The sequence below is a fragment of the Thunnus maccoyii genome, chromosome 17 (genome assembly GCF_910596095.1).
Source record: "Thunnus maccoyii chromosome 17, fThuMac1.1, whole genome shotgun sequence".
Taxonomy (NCBI): domain Eukaryota; kingdom Metazoa; phylum Chordata; class Actinopteri; order Scombriformes; family Scombridae; genus Thunnus; species Thunnus maccoyii.
The window spans coordinates 514,825-542,118 of NC_056549.1; the positions used below are offsets into that span (position 1 = coordinate 514,825).

General features: G+C 43.7%; 1 protein-coding gene across 5 annotated transcripts; it reads right to left on the bottom strand.

The window, feature by feature from the left end:
• Positions 1-27,294, bottom strand: cep170bb (centrosomal protein 170Bb). 5 transcript variants are annotated; one of them, XR_006091952.1, is made up of 20 exons: positions 27,052-27,294; positions 24,234-24,371; positions 23,338-23,427; positions 22,962-23,040; positions 20,840-20,898; positions 20,238-20,349; positions 19,282-19,383; positions 18,179-18,700; positions 16,252-17,357; positions 15,376-15,543; positions 15,064-15,181; positions 12,562-14,292; positions 10,819-11,053; positions 10,555-10,711; positions 6,650-6,787; positions 4,742-4,830; positions 4,174-4,267; positions 4,027-4,078; positions 2,816-3,113; positions 1-681 (listed from the first exon to the last, which is right to left on the bottom strand). XR_006091952.1 is itself a non-coding variant. In XM_042389666.1 (19 exons), exons 2-19 carry the CDS (start codon positions 24,336-24,338, stop codon positions 2,914-2,916), a joined length of 5,157 nt encoding a protein of 1,718 aa, XP_042245600.1. In that variant the 5' UTR covers positions 24,339-24,371; positions 27,052-27,294; the 3' UTR covers positions 1-2,913. The 5 variants fall into 5 exon arrangements, 4 of the variants coding, with proteins under 4 accessions (XP_042245600.1, XP_042245602.1, XP_042245601.1 ...); XM_042389666.1 differs by having other exon boundaries at positions 1-3,113; XM_042389668.1 differs by lacking the exon at positions 15,376-15,543 and having other exon boundaries at positions 1-3,113.

Here is a 27,294-nt window from a genome sequence, read left to right on the forward strand (position 1 = left end):
CTTTTGTAAAAATGACACCGACGTGCATGAAATCAGTTTATTACAAATGACGGTGATACAAAGAAATCCTGTTGATGATGAACACATGAGAGTCCAGATATCTGCAAATCAAAATCATTTGAACTCAATAAATAAATCAGCAGGTTCTACTCCAGTAGAAACACGGGTCGACTGCAGGACCATCACATGATCAAATGCATAAAAAAGGTTTTTGGATACCAGGATACACACAGAGTAAATATGAACAGTTTGGTTTGCTTCGTCTACTCAGCCTGTTTCTACAGCTCGTCTGTTTCAGAGGTGCATGCACTGTAACAAAACACTAAATGCAGGTAGCCCAGATGACCACTCACCTGTAGCAGCAGCAGTTACATCATCACAGCAACAGCCAATCAGGTTTGTGTTCTGGGCAGGCGATAAATCAATACATTCTCAATGGCTGCAGAGCACGAAAAATAAAACCCCAAAAACCTCAACTCCACCCACTTTCACAAGGTGTTTGTCAAATGAAAAAAGTGCACATTTGGTGAACTAGCCTCAAACTCTCACCTGCCTCAAGCTACAGGAAACATGCACTTTACAAAACAAGAGTCTGAAACATCCTGTTCCTCCCACACTTCAGTGAGATCCTCTGGTTCTCTGGTCTTTGCTCTGTGCTGGACACACAGACGTGAGACGTGACTGAAGACAAAGAACAAGATGATTTCAGTGAATGTTTGTGGTCTGTACAGCACTCAGCGCTTTAACACACCAAGGAAGTAAAACAAACTTCAGCTCAACACACGTCGACTACAACACAGTCAGCAGCTCAAACACACAACACACACGGATCTATGAAGTAAAGGTCGAACCCGCTGAAAGTCTGTTCACACAGCAGGTGACAGATCAGTCTGAGGGTTAAAAAGCCCTGCGGCTCGACTCACAGACACTGCAGCTCATCTTCACCCTTTGCGGCCGGCAGAGCGCCCTCAAGGTAAAGATGTAAATATTTTACTCATATAGAACTTTTCTTTTCTAAACTCTACAACTGTGATGGAAATTAAAAGAGGTTTTAAGCATGTTTATAGAGGAAGGTTTTTACAAGAAATTCAAGGGTCAAAAACAATCAGCTAATCTTTTACACAATCTGCTCCAACATTTAGAGCTGTGACAGTAAATACTTACTAACCAGCTTATAAAGAGTTCCTGTCAATTCCAGTAAAGAGTTAAATTAGTCTAGTTGAGAAATTCAGAACTAAGCCCAGACTAAGAATGATCCAGCATCAAACTGCCTCCGTTTGTTGGTTCAAACCCAAGAAAATGACGTGTAAAGTCCATGTAGTTGTTCTGAAGCAGAATGATGTGTAAACACTGCAGCTTTGTCTCATCTGTGTGTCGTTGTGCTGACTACAGGTTTTACATGTGGTGGATTTTTATGACGTATGAGTAGAAAACTACGGAAGCGTTTTTCATTCTCAGGCCTCTGCAACTCGTGTTTTAAAGTTTGTGATATCAGATGTGACTGATCAGAGTTCAACACAACATGACAAACAAACAAACATGTCATTGTTTTATCCATCAGAGAGCAGATTGTCATGTTTGTCGAGGTTCGTTCATTGTGATTCAGAGAGGCGATGCGTTTAAGGACCCATGTTAGACCGGCGGATTCCTTCTGTCACGTTGTGCTGATTTGTTTGAGTTCAACAGACGTTTCACAGAAAACTTTCAACATTCAGCTACAGTGAAGCTGAAGCAGTTTCACAGTTACACACAATCACAGCGAGATGGCAAATGAAAACGAGCCTGACTGTCACTCAGAAACATTCAATAAAATATAACATTACATCTTTTTAACTTTTACAAGACGAGCGTGTCTGTAAGGCCGAAGCATCGAAGCAGCTCAGGACCTTCTGATGGACAGATAGCTACGACTTTCGCTTCATAAATACAGACATAAAAACTGAGACGACCTTCGCAAAAAAGACACAATCTATAATCTGTTCAAATGCAACGCAACAACAGATTATCAAAGCACAAAGTTAATCAATATGCGTTTGTATATTACCCACGTACTACTGCGGCGCGAGCAGCTGCAACTTCTTTTGTTGCTTTGACTATATTTGTTCAGCTTGTGCGAAATGGAAGCAGTTCTACATAGTGGTTCTTAAAGTTATATTGTTGCCATTCAAAATGCATTTGTTCTTACTGACTGAATCATTTGATATAAACGACAGCTTTGTTTTGGACAGTTTCTGTGCATCCACACCAGCTGCAGTTTTCTACAGAGAAGCTGCAATTCTTGATTTTTTTCAGACAAGGGAAAGCAAACCGTTATCACACAGCGTCCCGTCCGTCACAGCAGCAAAGCTTTGTCTTCCATTTTGGGGGGCGTCTCCTTCATAGGATCTGATATATAAAGATGGAAGGAAGCCCTTCAGGCTGCTACGTTGAACTAGTCAACAGAGGATTCATAAAGTTACAGCCAGTTCCTGTCCCTAACCTCAGAGATCAAAACTATATCTGCCTCCTAATTCCTGACAGTAACAGACATTTTTCACAGCAGACATTTTAACGTGTCATACCGGGAAGAGCACAGGTGTAATAACATGAATCATGGCTGCATTTCATTTCTGTGTGCAGGTTTCAGGGCCCTCGTATTGTGCATGTTGCCTCACTGGCTTAAAACAGGACACGGCTTAAAGAGCTTTTGCAGAATATAAATAAAAACAAACTGCTGCCCTGCTGATGACCATCAGTGGTGCACAGCAGGAGTTCGTCATCACAAGGGCCTGCTGGTGAACCAACAAGAGCACATAAAACCACATTTGACTTTCACCTGTGCTCTGAACCCTGATCACTGGACAGGGACAGGAAAGTGTAGCTGTCGGTGGTGTGAATGCACAGTTACTGTCCAGAGGTGCTACGGTGGCCTGCTCAGGCCATGTAGTGGGCCCCGTCGGGTCCACGAGGTGGTCTCTTGGTGCTTTCATTGGCGTTGGAGGTCAGGGGGGCACCACGGGATTTGGAAGCTGGTTTCTTCTCCTTTGAGGATGTCTGAGGAGTCTGACCGAGGGCCGACGTGCCGACGGCTGCAATCTGGAGACTCCCGCCGGGCTCCACGATGGTGTTTATCACTACGGCAAGAACAAGACGACATTACTGTAGACACCAGGACAAACTAGATCTACTTCAGGTTAAACCTGCATTAACTGGTGAAACGCTGATATGTTGAACTTGTTAGCAAACAGTTGTTTATTTCCACATCCAGCAGTTACGGAGCAACATTATCATTCATGTGGAGTCGTGTTTCCGTCCACCTGGTGAATGTAAGTCCAATATTCACTCTCTTTTAGCTCTGTTTCTGCTCTCTACCAACTCCTGAGGGAAATATCTGGCTCTTTAGCTGCTAAATGCTCCACTATGTTCACCAGCTAGTCTACAGCTAACTGTGTCTGTTTGCCGTTTGGTGCTGAGCAGGTCGTGTACAGCCGCTTTTTAAAGGTTTTTCTCTGAAAACAGCTGCCTGCTGCAGCCCAAAATAACGCTATACTAGACTACTCTCCGAAACAGTAAAGTTGCAGCTGGACAGATCAACAAAGAGCTGAGCTCTATCACTGAGTCTTTGGATAAAGGCCACATCGATCTATCAAAAGCCTTTGACACTGTTGATCTGTTGTTGTATTTCTGTTTAATCAGACAGAACACAATGTATGCAGGTCAAAGGGCTTAAACCAAACAAAGGATTAGTTAGTTTGGATGTTCCTCGCACCAACGTACACTTGTATGCAGATGACACTGTTATTTACTGCTCTGCACCAGCTCAGAAATAAGCTTTGTTTGCTTTATCTTATCTAGTTTGTAACCTTAATATTTTACATTCTATGTTGCAGCCAGGACAGTCAGGACAGTCCTGTAAAATACATTTTTTAATCTCCTTGAGGATCCTTCCTGGTCAAATAACTAAAAATAACTAACTAAAAATAGATCTTCCCACAACTGTTCAGTAAACATACATGATGAAACATGTAAAAACAAAACTATATTTACCCTCCAGCTGCCTCTGGACTCTTCTCAGCTCTTTTAAAATGGAGGTAATTTCCTGCAACATGAAACAGAAAAAGAGGGACGGTTCCAGCTGTGCTCACATCAAATCCAGAGATTTCTATAAAATAATTAATGAGTTTTCAGAAGAACCTTGTTGGAGGTTTTCAGGATGGGGACTTCATTCTCAGCGTTTATCTTCGCCTCGATCTCCTCCCAGACCTCCGCCTTGTTCTGGAACAGAACCCTGAGAACCGACAAACATACTGCAGGTTTAGTGTGAACGCAAAATGAAACCAGACAAAGCGTCTTCATGATGTCAAAACTACTGTCCCAACACAATAAGAACCTCTGTTTTACAAAACCCAAAGCTCACACAGACCTGAACCCAACATAAACCAGACAGCAACTAGACCTGAACCCAAACAGACCCAAAGAAAATATGATGGATCTGAACTCTAAGCGATCCTGCAAACATTAATGATACAGAATGAATTAAGTGGCTATAACTCACTGGCCATGAGTCTGATGAACTTGGCATCATTTACTGCTGTCCATAGAACTAATATTCCCCAGACTGGATGAGGATCTTGTCCAATTTGATCAGGTCAGGTGATTGGGTTGTTGTGGGTTCAGGTCTGAACCACAGAGCTGCAGTAAATGTAAATGTAGAGACCGAATGTGCTGCTACAGCTACAACTGTAATCAGCAGCTTCCTTACTTCATTTTGTCGGCCAGCTGCTCTGTGTTCTCCCGGATGGCCTGTGACAGCTGGGACACTGGATTCAGCATCAGGTTGTCAAGGATCACCTGAAAGAGGTCATTCAGAGTCTAAGAAGAACTCAAGCAGGAAGCTCAAAGCAGAACATGAACAGCAGCTTACATCCTGTTTTCCCAGCACACCAAAACTAACTGCAGCAGTTGCAGTCATATTAAGTTTCATTGTGAACTGTTGAATTTAGGCTACATTCACACTGCAGGCTCAGGTCTGAATTTGTTTGTTTGTTCATTTGCCTCACCTGGGTCTTGGTCTAAAGACGGTGATGCTCCCACTTTGGTCCTCAAATAGATATTTCAAAAACTAATGACCTTTACTCTGGCGCCACCCGCAGGATAAACTTTACATGTTTAGCTCCACCATCGGTAAAGTTCTAAGAAATGATCAATCATCTGGATGTTGTTTGTTCATATTGTGGCTGTTATGAACTCTGCAGACTCCAGAGGGCGCTAGCAGGACTTTAACCTGTTGTTGCATAATCACACCTGAAGGTGGCACATCCAAGTTCATCCACGTGTCTGTTCAAAACAGGAGGAGCTACAAACTTGATGTAGTCTTTGTGGGGCTCGTTGGCAAAATACTGTGCAAACCTGTAAAAAGCTCACTGGGCACATTAGCCGGAGGCAAACACAACACCAAGCTAGTTGGCTAAGTGCTAGTTAGGAAAATTACCTGGACAATCAATTAACGCAGTCAAGAGACATATTTGTACAATCCACTCTGATCAGGTATAATTAGATATTAATTAGATTACTGATTAGATTACTAATTTGTGTGTGTGTGTGTGTGTGTGTGTGTGTGTGTATACAGACGGGTGACAAATTAAAAACCAGTACAGGTCTGAATGCTTGACCTCTACAGTGAGGGGATCTGAAATGGAAGAATGATGTTCCTCATCCTTGTTATTGATCCTACAGTGTCTGAACATCATTGTTCATAAAGATCTTCCTCATGTGGTGTCGTGATGATCATGATGGTGCAGAGCGCTGTCGAACACGTCAGCTGGGTGGAGATCTGGTGGCTATGAAGGTCATAATATGTGATTCATCCTGGAAGAGACCACTCCCATCAGGACACACATGTTTCATCACAGGATAAAGCTGATCACTCACAACTACTTCGTGTTGATTAGCAGTGACCCTTCCCTCTAAGGGGACAAGTGGTCCCAAACCATGCCAGCATAACAGAGCCCCCAGACCCCCTCACTGTAGGGGTCCAGCATCCAGACCTGGATCAGGTTTTCCTTTAATGTGTCACCCGTCTGTATGTCCCTGAATATACTGCAAATCAGACAGTTGGCTTCAATCTATCTATCTATCTATCTATCTATCTATCTATCTATCTATCTATCTATATATATATATATATATATATATGTGTGTGTGTGTGTGTGTGTGTATGTATATTAGTAATTAGTATGAAAATGTTAAAATTCTAATTCTTAAAATATTTTGGCATTAAATTTACAAAACACTTGCTGTTTCCAGATTCACATACTTGAAGAGTTCACTTTTCATTAGAAAGTTTAGAAATACTTTGAGTTTTGTGGCTGTTGTTCAAACTATATTTTACATTTTCAAGCCTTTTTTTGAAGTTGTTTGCATTTCTCGTTTTTTTGGGACATTTTAGGACAAATAGTTATATATTATAAGTTTAATTAAGGTGTAATCGCAACAATTACTGGCTGACATAATCATCAGCAGGCCTACATTATTTTCATCCAGATCTAAATTTAAGAGAAAAACTGTTCATATTGATCAGAAACATCTTGAGTCACATTAAAAAGTAAAACTCAGATTTGTGACACTGAGCTGCAGTGTGAACGTAGCCTCAGTGGGATTAGACAGTGACCTCTTCGCGGTTCCACGGACGGCGTTGCCTAGAACCGGGCTCCGGCTCATTCATGTTTGCGTCCAGGTCCGAGACGGCAGCAGAACCTGGCGGAACCTTCTGGTAGTTTAAACTGGCCTCAGGGATATGTTGGACCAGCTGGAAAGAGAATAGAGGGAGTCTGGCTCCGGTGATCCAACCTCTAAATATTCAAACCAGCGAGCAGCTGAACAGTGATGGCGGTGCTCCGTGAACGCATGCACCAAGTCAACATGCAGCTGCGATGGTGGGGGCAACAGTGTATGCAGTGAATTTTAGTACTGCTGGGATACAGAGCGTTATCAACAACAGGGAGACGTGGGGAGGTGCAGGAAGATCCTACTGGTCACCAGCTACAGCTCCACGAACTGTCCCAAAACCAGTAAAACCAGTTCATTAAAGGTGCACGACAATTGAAGTTTACTAATGAGAAAACTTCAGAGTGAGCACAAAACACATTTAAACAGGAATCAGGCTGAAAATCGACATCTGAGAGTAAACAGGGACCGATTTTTAAGACCAATTTTAGTTCAGTGCAACCTTGATAAGATTGAGTAGAGTAGAGTAGAGTAGAGGAGGTTGGGTCGGGCAGATTTGTGTAGATTATAGAAGGGTGAAGTGGGGTCAGGTAGCATAAAGTAGGGTTGGCACAGGTACAGAGGGGTACAGTTGGGTCCAATAGTAAACAGTATGGTAGGGTTAGGTCAGGTAAAGCAGCCAGAGTTGGGTCGGATTGTGTTGGTGGAGCAAAGTAGGGTAGGTTAGGGTCAGGTAGAATATAGCAGAGTAGAGCTGGATCGAGTAGAGTAGAGTAGAGTGGAGTAGAGTAGAGATGGATTAGGTAGAGTAAAGCAGGGTAGAGTTGGGTCAGTTACAGTATAGTAGAGCACGTTCAGGTGGAATAGATTAGGGTTGTGTTGGGTCAAGAGGAAAAGAGTAGAAATTAGAATTAAAATTAAATGATATTAAAATTGAAAATAGTCTATTTTAGCTAAAATTGTTACATAAGATAAAAATAGTAGTTCAATTTAAAATAAAAACATGCAAATAAAAAATGTCAGCAGCCTTCCGATTTTCTTTGTCCCCACACGACCCCTGAGGTGATTATGACAGATTACCGACAGCATCAGTTGCAGGTCGATTTACAGGAAACACTGCGACAATTACGAGCTCAAATCTTTAGGCTCGGCTCTAGGCCTATAGAGAAGATATTATGTTTGTCAAAATGAAACGTTGGTTATTACCGACCAAAGACAAAGTAGAGGAGCACAAAGAAGCACAGAAGCGTCGTGTGGGTAAGGAGAACATAAATCAGCAGTCAGATCAGCCTTCCTCCAAGTGTCGAAAGTATCGAGAGGAATATATCCAGTATGGATTCACGTGTCGTCGCAAACAAAGTACAACATCCCCAATGTGCACTAAGGTGCTTGCATGTGAAAACCTAAACTTGGTAAAAATGCTATGACACTTGAAAAAAGCAAAAGTTGCAAGGCCAAAAAAAAGTCCTAACTAAACAAACAACAATCCCTGCTAAAGCTCAAAAGGCATCATATAAGGTGCCATATTTATTTACACAGGAAAAAATGCCACACGATCAGGGAAATCCTAATCAAACCTGCTGCTACAGCTATAAGTCCTGCTATGCATAGGCATAAACTGGCCCGTGAACTAGAATCAGTGTCACTGTCTAATGGGACCAGTGCGTCACCGACCTAAACCAGGACATCAAGTGTCAGCTGGTTAACAGAGTGAAGAAAAGGAAATACGCTTTATGTAAATTTAATGCATTGTATTAATAGCAAAACATTTGACCAAGAGCTTAAAAGTGTTCTTGAGACTGCAATAAAGATGGTCAACTACATAAAATCACATCCACTGAACACCAGGCTGTTTGCCACTCTGCAACAAACTGGGATCAGAGCATGAGGGCCTGCTGTTCCATCCAGAAGTCAGGTGGCCTTCATGAGGGAATGTCCTCAGCCGCCTGTATGAGCTGTGGGACGAGGTGAGTTTATTTCTGATGAAGCATGGGTCCCAGCTCGCTGACCACCTGACTGACCCTGACTGGTTAACAAGGCCAGCATATTTGTCTTGTATATTTGACAAACTGAATGGACTTAATATGTCATTGCAAGATGAAAACACAAACATCCTGTTGCTGAATGATAAAATCATTGATAAAATCTTTCATGAGGAAAGTCACATATTTGACTGCGCAAGTTGAAATGGGTCTGACTGATATGTTTCCTTAGCTGGAAGAATTCATGGAGGAAAATGAACTGTGTGGGTGAGGAAGTCTATCACTACCCACCTTCAAGCCCTCCTGGAACACTTTAACGAGTATTTCCCAGAGGAAACAGCTCTGAAACAATATGACCGAATAAGTTCACCATTCACTGTAACAACCGCAAATCACCTGACATCTGACCTGGAGGACGCAGCGGAAGACAGCGTTTAATTCCAAGACACTGGCTGAGGTCTGGATTTCAGCCGAGAGGGAATACCCACAACTATCCAGGGCCGCAATGGATGCACTGACGCTGTTTGGCTCTACTTACATATGGATGTTAAACCCAAAGTGGACTTGCTGTGCTCCAAGCAGAGTGCCTAATGTTACTAGCCTATACTAAATTACTATATAAAATAATATTATGGTTGTTAGGCTGCTGTGTTCTTTTGTGTTGTCATTATGCCCGTGTTTGGATAGGAGGGGTTGCGAGTCTCTGGCACCGTTATTTTGGGGTTCGGGGGCTGAAAAGTTTGGAGACCCCTGGAATACGGCAGAATTATGGCCAAATCATGCTTCCTGCGTTCCGCGTCCACGGATAGCTGTGGACTGTGGACGTGCACGAGGTTCCATTCATACTATGATCGGGGGTGTGAACAGGGTTGCAGCATGGGCAGCGAGGGTCCGCGCCCCTCTGCAAACATGGACAGATGACGACATTTACATCACATGGACCCTCGCAGCCACACAGAAAGCATGATGGGCCTTTCGGCTGTTGGCTCTGGGAGAGTAAAGTCGGTAGAGTCGGGTGAGTTGGAGCAGATCTAGTTCAGGTGGAATAGATGAGGATTCCAGCCTGGATTTGTTTTGTGCTGACTCAGTAGCGTTGTTGATAATAATCTTCCATACAGGACCAACTGTCACTTATCAAGACAAATCTCAAAAGAATCAAATGTGTCACAGAACAATCCAACACTGGTGAGAGGGGAGTGTTTGGATCAGTGATGGGAGGTGTGGGATGGTGGAGGAGGAGAACCGATCACAGGGCAGGAGGAGTGATGAGTCAGAGTTAGACACCTGAGATGGTCGAACCCCACGTAAGTATGGATATGGCCTCTGTGCAGCAGAACAGAGAAATGAATCATGAGAATCCAAAGCATGATGAAGGCTCCTCAACCTGCAACCTGGAACTTCTACCAGCTCATTGTGGATGTTTCAAAACTCTGGGTGTCATATTTTATAAAAATAATGGGCAAAACTAAAAAAACACACTTTCCCTTCAAACTGGGAGCACACTGAGAGAATTCTGAATGAAGAGGTGACTTGGCATCAAACAGTTAAAGAAAGGATTCAGGATTATATTGAGATTTCTCCAGATCCCAAAATTAATTAAATTAAATATTAAACATGTTGTGGAATTGTGAAATAAATGAGAGATTTGAATCCTAAACATTTGACTGTCCTTCCTAACCTGACCTGTTTCTTATAGATCAGTTCAGACTGTCGTCCATCTTTAACATCATTGGTTATGAACAAATCACTGTTAAAATCCAGTTTATAAATCGTGTAATGTGTTCCCAGTTTAGATGTTGTGGTATGTGTGGTCGGTGTGGTAGCTGTGGTGCTGTGAGGGTGTTTGGTGGTTTGAAGCATGGCCCACCTCCTCCCGGGCAGAGATGGTGGAGGCTGGTGTGTTGGGCAGTGAGCTAGGTGAGGTGGTGGTGCCCATGCCGGAGCTCGGTGAGTCTCCGTCACCGGCCACATCATGGATTTCCTTCGCCAGGATGGCCAGATCTTTAGCCAAGTCCTGACTGAGCCTGCAGGGGAAACGCAAATAAAAGGTCAGCATGGAGGTTTGGGCACAACCTAAGAGACTCTTTGAATTAAAGGTACAGTATGTGTGAATATTTCACAGCTTTTTTACTTGGCGATCTCGGCGCTGTGCGTGGACCAGTTCTGGTAGGGGTCGACCTCGTTCTGGTCCTCGTCTTCCTCCGTCTCCAAGGAGACAGATTTGGAGCGAGTGGCAGCTGTCCGGTGGCGAGGCGTCTGGGCGGAGGGATGGGAGGAGCGTTTGGCTTTCTGATTACTGGTGCTTGTCTTATATTCTTCCTCAGAGGAAGAGGAGAAGTCTGAGCCCTTCTGCCTGTGACGGGAACCTGTAAATATTTAAAATTGTATTAATTTTACTGATCTGCACATAGAAGTTCAAGGAGTTTATGGATCAGATGAGGCATCTTGAGTCTTAATCTTCTGTACAAACAATAACACCTTGAGCTATAAAAGCTGCTTCATTGAAAAAAAGTAGAGCGAACTGTACGATGTAGAGAGTGCTGCTGTAAGAAACATCCAATCAGACAGCTTCAGACTCTGTCGTCGTGCAGATGATGACGGGGTTAAGTTAGAGGTTGATCTTTGTGGAACTTGCTGGATGAATTAAAAATTTACATTTGGATTTTGGACCAATTTGGGATAAAGTCAGCCACTATCATGCAGTGTTTTGTTCTGAATATGATACAACTGTGATGTCGCTGCTCTGAATGGAGGCGTCTCCATAGCAACGGTGACAGATGCTCATGACTGTTCAAGCATCTACAGAGAATTTCACTTGAGGAAGTCACAACGTCATAATATTGCTTTTCCTTTAGTTACAGCCAGGATATGGATTTATGCGCTGAAGCACAGTCACACCCTAATTCCAAACATGACTGAAGATGATGGAGACCGACGCTGTAAAGCTCTGTTTCTATGGTAACAGCAGCAAACTCCAGGGGCTCTACAGCAGTAACTCAATGGGGATGAAAATCTGATGTGATTCTGTTGACAGAAAAAGGTCAGACTTTCCCAGCAGAATGTTAAAACAAAGGCTGGTCTTACTAACATTAAATTCAGTGCATAAAAACTACGCTCTGTGTTCATTAGAGGGAATTACAATGAATTACAGTTCAAGAGGATTAGATTATCAAACCTGACTACTCTGGTCCTGATTGAAATGTGTCTGTAGCATCTAGTATCAAAAACTGTCAAGTACTGAAAGCTGTCATCAAATGTCTGGTCAGATTAATATTTATATTTTTCGATCAGATAGTTCCTAATTCAAATCACAACTTTGTCAGTTTTATTTCTATTTGCCATCATTTTCCTTGTATATATTTCTGAAGATTGTTGTGTTGTGTGTGAACACACTGAGAGCCACTAAACCGTAGTCAAATTCCTTGTATGCATAAACAAAGTTCTTGTGAATAGATTAAATTAGACACTAGAGTTTCCCAATGATGCAACAATGCATGTCAAGATGCTGCAAATGTGTGGTCTTACATAAAAATAATGCGTATGTGTATTTGCTGCCCTTAAGGTGTACCCAACCTGATACTGTTGGCATCAAGCTGACAACAAGATGGCAAGATTTGGTCATTTGAAAGCGGCATGGCTAAGTTAAAGACCAACAATTAGCTGGTCTAAACCAAGTCTTCATTTAAATACAGGAGTGTGTTCATGTTTGTTCGTAATTGATTTTGGGTTTGTTCAAAATCCTGCAGTGCTGTGCTGGATTAAAACTGACCAAAGCATTATGACATGCAGAGATATTAACAAATCATCTTGGAGAGAGGCGAATTAGAATAAACCTCTATTCCTGGTCCTCAATCTTCAAATAGCCAGGACTCACCAGTGCTGGGGTACTTGGCTCCACTGGACCGGGTACGGGTCAGTGGTTGCTTCCCTGGAGCTCCACCCCCTCTGCTAGCTGCCTGGCGGGCGTCACCCACCGATGTCTTCCTGGTGGTAACAACAGACTCAGAGTTCCGATTGGAGAAACCAGTCCGGCCCGTGGAGGACGTCTCGTTGTCACTGGGAGCCGTGAAAGAGCCAGTCCTCTTTCTTGGCAACGCCAAGATGTCCAGCCTGGAAAGCTTCTTCACCTCAGTGGCCATTTTGGGAGGTGTAGCGATATGGTCTGAATTTTGGGAGGCCCGGTCAGTCTCAGCACCTTCATTATCTGAGGCTTCGCCAAGGCGTGCTCGTCGGAGCATAGATGCCCTGGTTGGCCGTGGTGCTGACAGGCTATTGGAGCGTGTCAGAACCTGCTGAGATGCCGTCTTAGGCGTCTTTCCATTATCATCTTTTTGAAGAGGGGCGATGACTTTTTTGCTGCGGCTGGACGGACGGGAAATTTCATGGTCAGATGATGTTGTTTCAGTCCAGTGTGGAGCTGAACCCTGCTGGCCCTCAGACAGATCCAGAGAGCCACGGTTGCCTGCACTGCGACGCATCTGAAAGCGCTTTGCTGCCTCTGCCTTACTTGATGCATCGGAAGGCGCCTGGTTTCGGCGTTTCTCAGAGAGCCGCTCGCGGGCAGTCAGCTGACGTCCCTTCTCTTGGATTGACGGGCTGGAGGAGGACTTCTCCTTTTGGAGGCTGCTGATGGCTGGACGCTTTTTAGGAGCAGAGCTGACTGCAGCATTTTTACTACTCACCTGGCTCACGGTGCTTGCTGTGTCCACATCTGACTCACCAGAAAGGGAGTCATCCATGTGGCTGGAGGAGCCTCCTTTCTTTGAGCTACGACCAGAGCCAGAAGATGGAAACTTGGTATCCAGAGAGGACAGAGCTCCATCGGCCTCCTGAAGGAAGGATTGTGTGTCCTGGATGTTCTCCCTCCTCTGCTCCATGTCTCTGATGGATGGGTGGCTGGAGATGTGGGGAAGCTTCTTCATCTGGACGGTGTCACTGGGTCGGTCTTTGGTGAAGCTCTCTTGCCGGACAAAGGATGACATGCAGCTGTCTTTAGTGGGGACAGAATCCTTGTCCTGTGTTTGGAGGTTTGGAGCAGAGCTGTTGGGTTTGACACCTGTCCTCCTGGGTTCATGCCCGCTAAGGTGTCGGATCAGAACAGTAGTAGGGGGAGTTTTTGCTGGGGGTTCTCGTGTCCTTTCAGACGGCACCGGACTCCTGGCCTGATCAGGTTTGCCTGGACTGTCTTCAGAACCAATGTAGAAGGAGGTTGATTTTGTGGATGGAGACACTTTCTCCTGACCCTTGAACTGAGGACCAGAGCCCCCTAGAGAAGTAGCTCCAGTCCTGGCCTGATTCTTCTTTGCTTTCTCCAGAATGGGTCCATCATCTGAGCGGCTGGCGTCACTCAAACTGTCCGGGTCAACGTCATCCTGAACAGACAGGCGCTGGGTGGAGTCCTGTGGGCGGGGAGTACCAGAGGCTTTGTCCAGGTGTTCCTGACCTTGATAAGATTCATGGCGAATCAGGATACTGGGGGTGGCACTATCCAGCTTTTCTGGGGGCACCTGGGGCAGTAGCCTTCTTGTCCTGGAGCTGTGGCTGGACTCAGACTCAGAGTTGTCGTAGTTGTAACTTCCCATCGACCGGCTCATGAGGCGCAAATCTATAAAAACAATTTAAGTTACCTCAATCCTTCATATTAATGCCACAACCACATGGGGGTGAATATTATAGTTTGATGAGTAGAAACAACTTTTTCTACAATTTCCCACTTTCTTTTTGGTTCTTCCTCACTCTTTAAGGCCAATTCAGGCTTTCCATGTCTACATGGCCGTGAAGGCCCACACAACCCCTCTCTGGACGTCCACAAGCAGCCTAAAATTTGTGACTGCAAGGACTGTATGCTTTTGCAAATGCACAAACTGCATGTGCTAGAAAAGCAAACAGGACACTTGTCTTGTCTACTGAGTGTATGTGCTGTATTCCTATTTTCATTAAAGTGATGGTGAGACAATGAAATACGATCCAGCAAGTCCAGTTGGAGTAACAGATTATTGTGTTTAAAAGATGATCAGAAAAACACGGCACAGCAGTTTGTAACATTCACAGACTGGACTGAACAACTCTGGAAATTTATCAGGCTGCAACCCTGCTTACTAGTGCGTACATGTGGAACATGCCTGCGTCGCCGACCCCCGATTGTAGTATGTATGGAACCATGTGCACATCTGCAGTCCACATGCAAGTTGGACACGGAAAGCATGAACTGGCCTTAAGACTCAGATGAGGAGAGGACAATCGTAATCAGATGTGATTATCCAGGTAACATATCCAGATATACATCTCATATTACTGGAAGGTGGAAGTATGGAGGGTTGATATCCAGCCCTAAACACATCATATTTATGCTGTTCTGGCAGATTTTCAAAAGCACCTTCTAGGCATTCCCCTTGAGGTGGTGTGGAACCAGGTTCAGCATAGCTGTCCGCCAGACTGGCCCAACGGGAAACCCATTTAGGTCCTTCCAGACCTGCTGCATGAACAGGTGGAACCTGGAACACAGAACAATTTGATAAACAACATAAAAGGATGGTAATGAGGGACAAAAACAGTACAGCAAGACTTTAGTAAAATATGCAACAGGAGAAACTGAAGGAACAACAACACTAGTCTGCATGCACTGGGATCAGAACATGCTGCAGAGGTGATTTTCCAGGTTCTGATTCAGTCTGGCGTTGGTTATTACCTGTATGGGGCCTGTTGGGGGGCCGCTGATAGCAGCTGGGATAAAGCCATGCAACGGGTCCACAGTGCTAGGCAGGTTAGCTTGCTCATCCTTGCCATCATTTATTACAGGCCTATACACTCCTGTGTTCACACCACTGTACTCTGGAGAGTCGAGGACACCAAACACCTGTCAGAGCACAGGGCATGCATGAGGAGGGGGGCAGGACCACCACATCAGGAAGGAGCAAGAAGGACAAGAGGTTTCATGCATCCCCAAAGCAATTTAAAACACTGTCTATGTAAGCACACGTCTCACGCGAAAATAGTTCCAGTTCTCAGTTGTTGAACTTTGACAACTGAGAACATTGAACATTGAAAAGCAAGGACCCCCACCCTTTTCTGCACCGCGGACCATTTTTGTACTAACAAGACGGGCCACTTTGGGGGAGTGGAGGAACTATTACCATGACCGTCATAAAGACTCAGCTGTAAGTTGGTCAAATGTTTGGATATAACACATTAGGTCTCTCAGTTTCCCTACAAAGAAACTCTCAAGTTTGTTTTTGTATTTTATGTGTTTGTTTGCTAGATGCAACATTAATAACTACACAGTACAAGCAGATTGAGTAGTGTCATGCCCACAGCTTCAACTGAGGTCTCACCATACTTGAGAATAAATCATCAATTTTTACAGGTTTATAAACCAAGTGCTGTTTTACTTTTATTTGAGTAGTTTTCTATTCACCAACTTGAATAATTTTTCAGTGAGTTGTTGCACTTGTCTCTATTTTTTCCATCATCAGTAAGAACCATGAATGCTGCTCCACAGAAGGAACTGTGCATCTTCAGTAGCTAAAAACACTGAGGATCTAACTTTTTGTCACTGTGAGTTCACCTGATCGATCATGTTGCGTGCCTCCTCCACCTCTTTGTCCTGCGTCTCCGTCTCGATGGTGTAGGTCCCGGCATCACTCAGGCTGTCATCCTCCTCATTCCTCACCATTCTCGGAGAACCTCTGGGGTCTCCTCCGCGGACACCAAGGGCAAGCATGGGGGACATTAGAGGTCCTGAGGAATGGACCGGAGAGGCAGTCTGGCCAGCAGCATTGGTGGGGATAGAGGACTTTGACATTGGTTGAGGTTGTAAGGGGGAGGAAGGGTAGGAAACTGCAGAAGGAGCTGGAGGCTCTTGTGGGGAGGGAATTCTAGCATTTGGAGGCGACACCATCACCGGCGGCGCAGACATCGGTGGAGGAGATGTCTTGTCCCTTGTTGGGGAGGTGTCTTGTTGACCTGAATCTTTCAGGAATTCAGCAGCGAACTCCTGGGCGAGCTTAGACTTCTTCCCAACGCTGCCGAAGGGTCTGATGATGATGCCTGAAGAGGAGCGAGAGGAGGAGCCAGATGAGGCTGCTTCCCCCTCCGTCTTTTCCCTCTTCAGAGAACTTGACCTCTGGGGGGCACCGTGGCCCTGACCCTTCAGAGGAACTGTCACCTGCTGGGTGGGAGGGATATGGCCATGTACGGATGCCGGCCTCTCGCCGCCTTTCCGTCGCTCCAGCTTGGCCTTGAGGGCAGAGTAGGAGTCAGCGTGGGCGGGGTTGTGCGTGAAGGACTGCGAGCGCTTCTTGCGTGGGTGGTCATCGAAGAACTCAATGATGAAGGCCTGCTGGGTGAGGTGCTCAGGTGGCCCCTGCTTGGGTGATTCTGTAGTGGGGGACTGAGCCTGAGGAGGGCTCTGGGAAAGTGGCCGCTCTGGGGCCACTGGTGAGGCCGGGGCCGGTCTGGGCGGAGAGTACTGCAGTGGCTGGTGTAGCGTCTGCATTGGAGCAGGTGGCTGGCAGTGGATGGACTGCACTGATTGGACAGTTTGCTGCGATGACTCCGACTGCTCCGATTGGATAGAGTGTTGAGAGTGGACAGAGTGGTGGGATTTACTCCTCCTTCCTTTGAGTACCGGGTCCTCGGAGTCACTCTGGGTCCCATCCTCATGATGGTGACCTGACAACAAGAATAAAGACCTCCATTAATTAGCGTGTTTACTAAGAACATGAAGTGTTATTAGTCGTACTGATCCCACTGAGAATCAGTCCAGCCTGCAGCTCTGAGCAGCTTTCAGCTCTTTGTTTTGGTTTTCTGGTCATCTGGTTGAGTCCCTGAGGCTATAACTGCCCCCCCCCCTCCACCTCCACCTCCCTCCTTTATGAAGCCATAAGCAGCTGCTCAAAGACTGTTCTGCACATGTCGAAGGCTGCAGAGCTGTGGACGGGTCAAGGGCAGTGGAAATTTCCCAGTGGGTATTAAACTTGGTGCTTAGACTCATGCAACATGTATTCTAAGGTGTTCCTGTTTAGTAGCTCAAAATATGGCAGGTGGGAATGAAAACGATTACAATTAGCCGCTGCGCCTGATTTCTGACCTCATTTCACTTTTGTCATACACACAAATCTGGATAAAAGTTTAAAGTTCTGCTATCGTCAGTGTTCACTACAGTCACAGTATGAACAAACATCCTCATGATTTATCTGTTCTTAGAGTCTTGGAACTAAACATGTTTCTCCTGAGTGTGACGCTAGAGGAAAGAATATCTAACAGGTTCATCCTCTGAGAGGCAGGAATCAGATCAGGACAACTGATCGAAGTCTGATCTTTAGGTTTAGAACAAAACATTGGGATTCATCCGCTGACGATTTCATGGAAATCTGGCCAGCAAGTAATAAGATATGTTGCTAAGAACCAAAGTATAAATAGAGCTAAACACTGACTGTCATTATCCGTCTCTAAAAACACCTGAACAGCCCTTTAATGACACAGGTTCTGACCTTTGAGAGTTTTGATGTTCATGGCGAGGTCACTCTTGGTGCTGTAAACATCTTCACAAATCGGACGCCTCTTCATCATGCTGACATCACTGTGGACCAGCCAATCAGCCACCTTGCTCTCTGCTGACATTACCTCAGTGGGCGTGGCAGTGGGGATGGTGGCCTTGGTGGACGGAGTCTGTTGCTTCCTCTGGCGGGTGGAGAACTTGGTCACATGATCTTTGATCTTGATCTTGCCGGGCATGCAGTCATCAAACTCGATGGTGAAGGAGGCGTGGCTCTGAACGACGGGCGGGGTCGGGGTGGGGGGAGAGGGCGGGGCTGGGGCTGGGGGTGTGTCCGTGTCCTTAGTGGGGATCTCGTGGAGCTCCGCCCCCAAGGTTTTGGGCTGCTGGAAGTCCTTGGTGGGGATCTCGAAGTAGCTCGGTTCACGGTGGTACGAAGAGAAGATGGCCTTTGGCTGGGAGTCTGATAGAGATCCAGTAAAATCTGGATCCACAGACGAAGCGTCTTTCTGCATTTCTGATGAAAACAGAAACGTTACTGAAGACAAAAATAAGAATTTATTATAATATAGAGTGTACTCAGAATAATAAGTGTATCCCATGACAAATTGATAAATAAATATAGTCTCAGCATTAGATAATAAAAAACACTCTGCTGCTCTTTTTATTGATTTAACGAAGGTTGACCCCTTTTCTTCTTTTCTTTCTTCTTTGGGTTTTGACAATGCCAACTGTCTGTGCTTTCAGAATTATCTCTCTGATCAGTCGCAGTGTGTCAAGATACGTAATATTCAGTCCTCTTTTATCCACATTATAAAGGGAGTTCAAGGTTTAAGATCCATTACAGGAGATAGTTATGGGATACTTTACTTCATTTCTATATCAAAACACTGTCCTGCTGCTCTGTCATTATTATTGTGTGTATTTATTTATAAAGTTATTTCAAAACATCCATTTACAGAGGATTTCAATACATAAAATGATGATGATGATGAAATAGAGATGAATAAATAATAAACAAGAGACGCTTTACATTAAGAGGAAACAACAACAGAAACAGAATCTTTTATTCTACATCAGATGATAAAATATTTTTACCTGGATGAGTCTCATCGCTGGTCTGAACTTTATTCCCATAATCCTCCTCTCCCCACCAGGACGGCTGACCGTACAGAGGGGTGGGCCGACTCACCGGAGCCTCTGTCACAAACAGCACAATACACTTCAAACAGAGTATAATATAGTACAGTGTAGTAACATGTAAACCATTTGTTGGCTGTTTATTTCTTACATTCTGAATTGTTATAGTCAATAATAAACGTGGTACAACCTGCTCTGGCTGTAATGTAATCTACTGTGTTTGTAAATAAAGTTAGTTTGAATTGGAAAGAGAGAACGTCACATATTCACTTTATATCGTCATTATTCAGCTGATGAAGGGCTAAATCTAAAATAAACAGGGATTTATTAGATGAATCTACTATGACTCACTAAAATAATAATTATTATATACTTAGACACAGTTTTGACATATTACACCATCATTTCTCTCATAATATTCTGTCTTTTTTTTATTGTTTAGTTTTGTTTTCCTGGCAGGACGAGAAGCTCGACACTGAAACTACAGCAGCAGTTAAATCAGCTGAACATCCATCATTTGGGTTCTAGTACTTGCAGTATTATTTGCAGTATTTCGTACCCTGTGTCTTGGTACTGTGTTGTGGGGTTATTTGCAGTATTATTTGCAGTATTATTTGCAGTATTGCGTACCCTGTGTCTTGGTACTGTGTTGTGGGGTTATTTGCAGTATTATTTGCAGTATTGCGTACCCTGTGCCTTGGTACTGTGTTGTGGGGTTATTTGCAGTATTATTTGCAGTATTATTTGCAGTATTATTTGCAGTATTGCGTACCCTGTGTCTTGGTACTGTGTTGTGGGGTTATTTGCAGTATTATGTGCAGTATTATGTGCAGTATTGCGTACCCTGTGTCTTGGTACTGTGTTGTGGGGTTATTTGCAGTATTATTTGCAGTATTATTTGCAGTATTGCGTACCCTGTGTCTTGGTACTGGGGCTTTTGTCGGGTCGTGTTCGCTCCTCCAGTTCGGCTCGTTTGCCCTCTGAAGCCTTCAGACTCATCTGCAGCTGACTGGTGTATTTCTCATGCTGGAACAGAAACATGATACTACTGATGTTACTGCGTGTAGCAGCAGGTTTACTTCCTGTTGTCCTCATTGTGATGGACAAACTGAAAGATCTTCAGTCACACACTCATCTGTGAAAGCTGTTTTCCACTGAGAGATGTCTGTTTAGTTCAGTAAGAGAGGTCTTAGATGTTTGTGTCTCCAGGTGTGATTCACCTGCAGGTGTCTTCAGGAACTCGTTGCTCCTGTTAATCTCACAGTGACTCTGAGTCTCTTTCATTAATTTGTTCTTCTGAGACGAACATTAAAACAGAATCTGAGATGCAGAGAGTCCACAAACACTGAGGCCTACGTCTCCCATAATGCACCTGGACAGTGTCTTTCCTTTCTCTCTCTGCTCCCACTGTGTCCTGCTGTCACTCTCTAACACACACACACACACACACACACACACACACACACACACACACACACACTCACACACACACACACACACACACACACACACTGACCTTCAGTGCCTCCTCTGGGACTTTGTGTTGACTTTTCTCCAGAACATAAACATGAGAGTGTGAAGCAGCGGTTAAGAACCATATTAAAATCATACAATAGTGATACACTAGCACACACTAACACACACTAACACACACACACACACACTAACACACACTAACACACACTAGCACACACTAACACACACTAACACACACTGACACACTAACACACACTAACACACTAACACACACTAGCACACACTAACACACTAACACACTAACACACACTAACACACACTGACACACTGACACACTAACACACTAACACACTAACACACAATAACACACACTGACACACTAACACACACTAACACACTAACACACAATAACACACACTGACACACTAACACACACTAACACACAGTGACACACACTAACACACACTAACACAGACTAACACACTAACACACAAGGACACACTAACACACACTAATACACACTAACACACACTAACACACTAACACAAACTAACACACACTAACACACACTAACACACTAACACACTAACACACACTGACACTCTAACACACTAACACACACTAACACACTAACACACACTGACAAACTAACACACACTAACACATACTGACACTCTAACACACTAACACACACTGACACACTAACACACACTAACACACACTAACACACACTAACACACACTGACACTAACACACACTAACACACACTAACACACACTAACACACACTGACACACTAACACATTAACACACACTAACACACACTAACACACACTAACACACACTAACACACTAACACACACTGACACACTAACACATTAACACACACTAACACACACTAACACTAACACACACTAACACACACTAACACTAACACACATTAACACACACTAACACACACTAACACTAACACACACTAACACACACTAACACTAACACACATTAACACACACTAACACTAACACACACTAACACACACTAACACACACTAACACACACTAACACACTAACACACACTGACACACTAACACATTAACACACACTAACACACACTAACACTAACACACACTAACACACACTAACACTAACACACATTAACACACACTAACACACACTAACACTAACACACACTAACACACACTAACACTAACACACATTAACACACACTAACACTAACACACACTAACACACACTAACACACACTAACACACTAACACACACTGACACACTAACACATTAACACACACTAACACACACTAACACTAACACACACTAACACACACTAACACACACTAACACACACTGACACTAACACACACTAACACACACTAACACACACTAACACACTAACACACACTGACACACTAACACATTAACACACACTAACACACACTAACACACACTGACACACTGACACACTAACACACACTAACACACACTAACACACTAACACACACTGACACACTAACACACTAACACACACTAACACACACTAACACACTAACACACACTGACACACTAACACACTAACACACACTAACACACACTAACACACACTAACACACTAACACACACTAACACACACTAACACACTAACACACACTGACACACTAACACACACTAACACACACTAACACACACTAACACACACTAACACACTAACACACACTGACACACTAACACACTAACACACACTAACACACACTAACACACACTAACACACACTGACACACTAACACACTAACACACACTAACACACACTAACACACACTGACACACTAACACACACTAACACACTAACACACACTAACACACACTAACACACACTAACACACTAACACACTAACACACACTAACACACACTGACACACTAACACACTAACACACTAACACACACTAACACACACTGACACACACTAACACACACTGACACACTAACACACTAACACACAGTAACACACACTAACACACTAACACACACTAACACACACTAACACACAGTAACACACACTAACACACACTGACACACTAACACACACTAACACACTAACACACACTAACACACACTAACAGCCATCGATGATGCTGCTGACTGAAGGATATCGTATCCGAAGCGGATGATGTCGGACAGTTTGAGGGTGATGTAGGTCTGATCAGGAATCCTCAGATCGTTCACAAACGTCTGCAGGAAACAAAAACACATAAAACAAATTCAGTAAAATTAATTTTACATTTTTTCTGCTGTTTGAATCTTGTGCTCTGTGGAGCCTCAGAGACACAACAAACACTAAACAGGATGTTGTTGATGTTTTCTGCTTTCAGCTGAATCATCTGGAAGATTTTCTGTGTCAAAGAAACTAAAAACTTGAGATGAAATGTGTAAAGCTGAAAACCTACAGCAGGTTTTTCTTTGTTTGTTTCCTGTGTTGTTGTGTTGTTTACATGTTTTTGTTTATGGTTGTGCAGTTTGGTGTCTCACCCCGTTCAGGCTGCCCAGGTCTTTCACCAGGTGTTCATCAGTAGTCGGGTTGTAGTTGATGACGGCGTGTTGTTTGTCTACGCTGCGAGACTGAGAGAAGAACGTTTACAGACCAGCAGTCAGCAGAACAAACACAGACTGAACTACAAATTCATCTCAAGTAAACTTTTAGAACATCGATTCAACAATAAGGAGCCCACAGAAACACGTTTTTACCGTTTATTTGTTTGTTATCAATCATTTATAGATGCCAAAACAGTATTTCACAATGTCTTTACAGTTATTATGTTGAACCGTGTTACAGCTGCTCAGTGACTGACTGAACACACCGTCATACTTCTGCTTCTGATCTATCTGATTGATCACTTTTATTCAGTTTGTATCAGCTGTGTGATTTGTCACTTAATACGCTGACGACAGTCTGCTTTGTGTCTTTAAACTTTCTGGAACTAAACACTGATAAAGACTAAAGTTCTGATCATATTTTATTCATGTTGTCTTTGGTCCAAACTTCAACTGAGTTTAACAACTAAAGAAAGCTGGAAACAAAATGAACTCTGTGATTCAGCCTGAAGACGAAGTTTATCTCCAGATTCAGATCAGCTGACGGGTTAAAACATTTAAAACCATCTGCACTACATTTTATTTTATTTCTGAATGTTTTATTGTTCCCTGAAACTCTTTCTGTATTTTCTGTGAAGCAGCTTGAACATCAGAATGAATATAAATATAACTTTCAACTTCTTTATAAATGTTTTATTTAACCGTTATCTGCTTCTCTGCATCACCAGCTTCAGTCACTTTAATGCTGAGCTGAATCATCTGTATCATATGATCAATAACGTGATCAGAATCATAAACAGACAGATCAATAATCAGGCGATCAGTCGTCTCACCTGCAGCATCAGCTCACAGTCCTCTCGGCCGACAAAGATCATCTCTTTGGGGAGGCGATGCCGAGTGCCGGAGCTGCTCACCAGGAACCATGATGTCACACTCATCTTCACAGGCCTGCTGGGAAACCCCAGAGCATCCTGGGAAACGGAGGCCAGACAGGAAGACAGAGAGAGAGAGAGAGAGAGAGAGAGAGAGAGGGGGGGATGAACGAGCTCCACGTCCTGTTTGTTTGTTTGTTAAGAAGAGGAAAGAAAGAGGAACGTCTGGATGAATAATATTAGAAGATAATGAGAGTCAAACAGCAGAGGAGCAGTTTGTGTCTGAGGTTCAGTCAGCTGATCATGTTTCAGCTCTGAAACAGAGAACAGAGCCGCTGCTGTTGGATTCTCTCATTACAGTTAATTATCAGCAACAAAACCTGCTGAACATCACATTCACCAGCGTGTCCTTTACAACATACAGTCAGTAACAATCACGCTCTGATCATGTTCAGCCTGTTTCTGCTTTCATGACCGAAACGTTTCAGAGTTTCTGTTCAGAAACATTTAGAATAAAGTTCAGATGTTTTACGGCGGAGTGAAGCTGCTGCAGATGTTTACAGATGTTTGTGTCTCTGTGATCATTTAAACATCAGTACAGTCGATCTCACTTCGACCTGTTTGTGTTCATTTTATCAGATGATGTGATCAATAAATAATGATCTGATCTGCAGCAGGAAAATATATGTTATCAGTGTCTCAATTTAACAAAATAATTTCTCGTTAAAACAGGAAAGGTTTCAGGTTATAATGAGTTAATTATTCACATTATAAAGACAAAATAAAAGCTTCCACTGTTATAAGAAAAGCATCTTGTATTAAATAAATACATTTTCCTGTTTGAGGAAGATATTTTCTCATATAATGAGAAATATAAAGGAATATCTTCATTAATAGTTGCAGTTCTGAGCTGCTGGTCAACAAATTATTTATGATCAGATTTCACATTTCTGATGTCTGACAACGGAAATAAAAAATGTGTCGATGAGAACAAACAAGATGGATTCATTAAAACACTGAACTCCAGTTACAAACAAGAAAAACTAGATTTGTTTTCTCACTAAAAATCAGTTTGAGTCGATGAAGCAGCGACTCAGTGTGTTATTATTATTATTATTATTATTATTATTATTATTGTTTATTATTGGCCCAAACTGAAGCTTGTTATAATCTGCTCTACTCTTATTAAACTGACAGTTTGAGCTGCAGCTTGTTGTAACTCTGACTCACAGTAACATTTGAACCCTGTGAGACAAAGTCAGAAATAAATAAAAATGCAGCTTTAAAAATTAATTTAAAGTCAGCTGTTAATAAACAGCAGACCGGCAGACAGCAGGTTTCCTCCACATAATCTGATTAATCACTAATTAGTTATGAATGAGCAGCAGTCTGAACAGGTATTCTTCCATCACAGGAATATTATCATTATTTCCTTTAATAATCTGTTGATTGATCAGTGTATAAAATGCTGATCATTATTCCCTGAAGCCCAGATGAACATATTCAGATGTTGAGTTTACTGTCACAGAAAACTGGAAACTATCAAATATTCACGTGTGAGAAGCTGCTGCCGGAGAAGATTTAGCATTTCTGCTTTAAAATTGACTTAAACAATTAATCAGATTTATCAAAATTGTGGACAAGTAATTATCTGTCAATCAATTAATCATCTAATCATTTCCAGTCAGTCATTAAACCAACAGTCAGTGTAATGATTCCTCCTGTTCATACTGACCATTAGAAGATCCCTTCATAATGACCTTACAATGGAAGTGATGGAGGACAAAATCCACAGTCTGAAGCTAATATGAAGCTTCAGCGTCCAAATGAGTCAAATCAAGTAGATATCTTTCAACGTTACAGTCTTTTTAGTGCCAAAGTTCCTCTTTTTGTTACTATACTTCCACCTGCAGCTCAACAGGGAAACACTGTCCGAGGAAACACAAAGAGGGAATTTGATGCTAAAAAGACTGTAAATGTGTCAGATATCCACTTGATATGACTAACTCAGACTGCTGAAGCTGAATAGAAGCTTCACACAGACTTTAAATGACTGTGTGGACACACTGTGGATTTTATCCTCCATCACTTCCATTGAAAGCACATTTGAAGGATCTTTAATATCCAGTATGAACAGGAGGAATGATTACAGACACCTGACTGCTGGTTAATATTGATCTGCTGTCTGTAAACTCGCTTATAGATGAAACTATAGATACAGATTTACAGACATTAACCTGTCATACGTCACATCACGTGACCTGTTGTGACTGCAGCCTCTCTAATCTGACAGGAAGTGTCCTTGGAGCGGGTCAACCGGTGACATCCGTGACATCATCATCATCATCATCATCATCATCATCAATATTATCATCATCATCAATATCATCATCATCATCATCAACATCATCATCACCATACCGGCTCACCTGAACCGAGCCACACCCGGGATCACACACACACACACACACACACACACACACACACACACACACACACACACACACACACACACACACACACACAGCCTGGATGCTGGAAGCGGCTCGTCAGTCACATCCAGCCGGGCCTCAGCGCTTCATCCGCGGCTGCAGGCCGGACAGCAGCAGCCGCTCCGGCCTGCAGCCGCGGAGTGGAGCCGGTAACGGAGAATGAAGCCGGGTGGGGGTGGGGGGGGCAGACGGACAGACAGAACCGGGCAGACGGACAGACAGGACCGGGCAGACAGACAGACAGGTCTCCCCTCCTCCACGCCCTGCCCGCCTCCTGCAGCTCTTACCTCCGCTCCAGATGCGTCCGCCGCTCCGCCGCTGCTCTCCGCCGATTAAACCCCGGACTGACGCGCTGCGAGGCGGACAAAGCATGAGAGGCGTCCCGGAGGCGCGGAGCGGAGCGGAGCGGAGGGATGAGACGGTCGGTCGGTCTTGTCGGTCGGTGAGGATGCTGTTATGGCATCTCTGTCTCCTCCTGACGCACCAGCTGCCACCCGCTGCGTCAAGACGCACCGCGTTAGCGACGACGA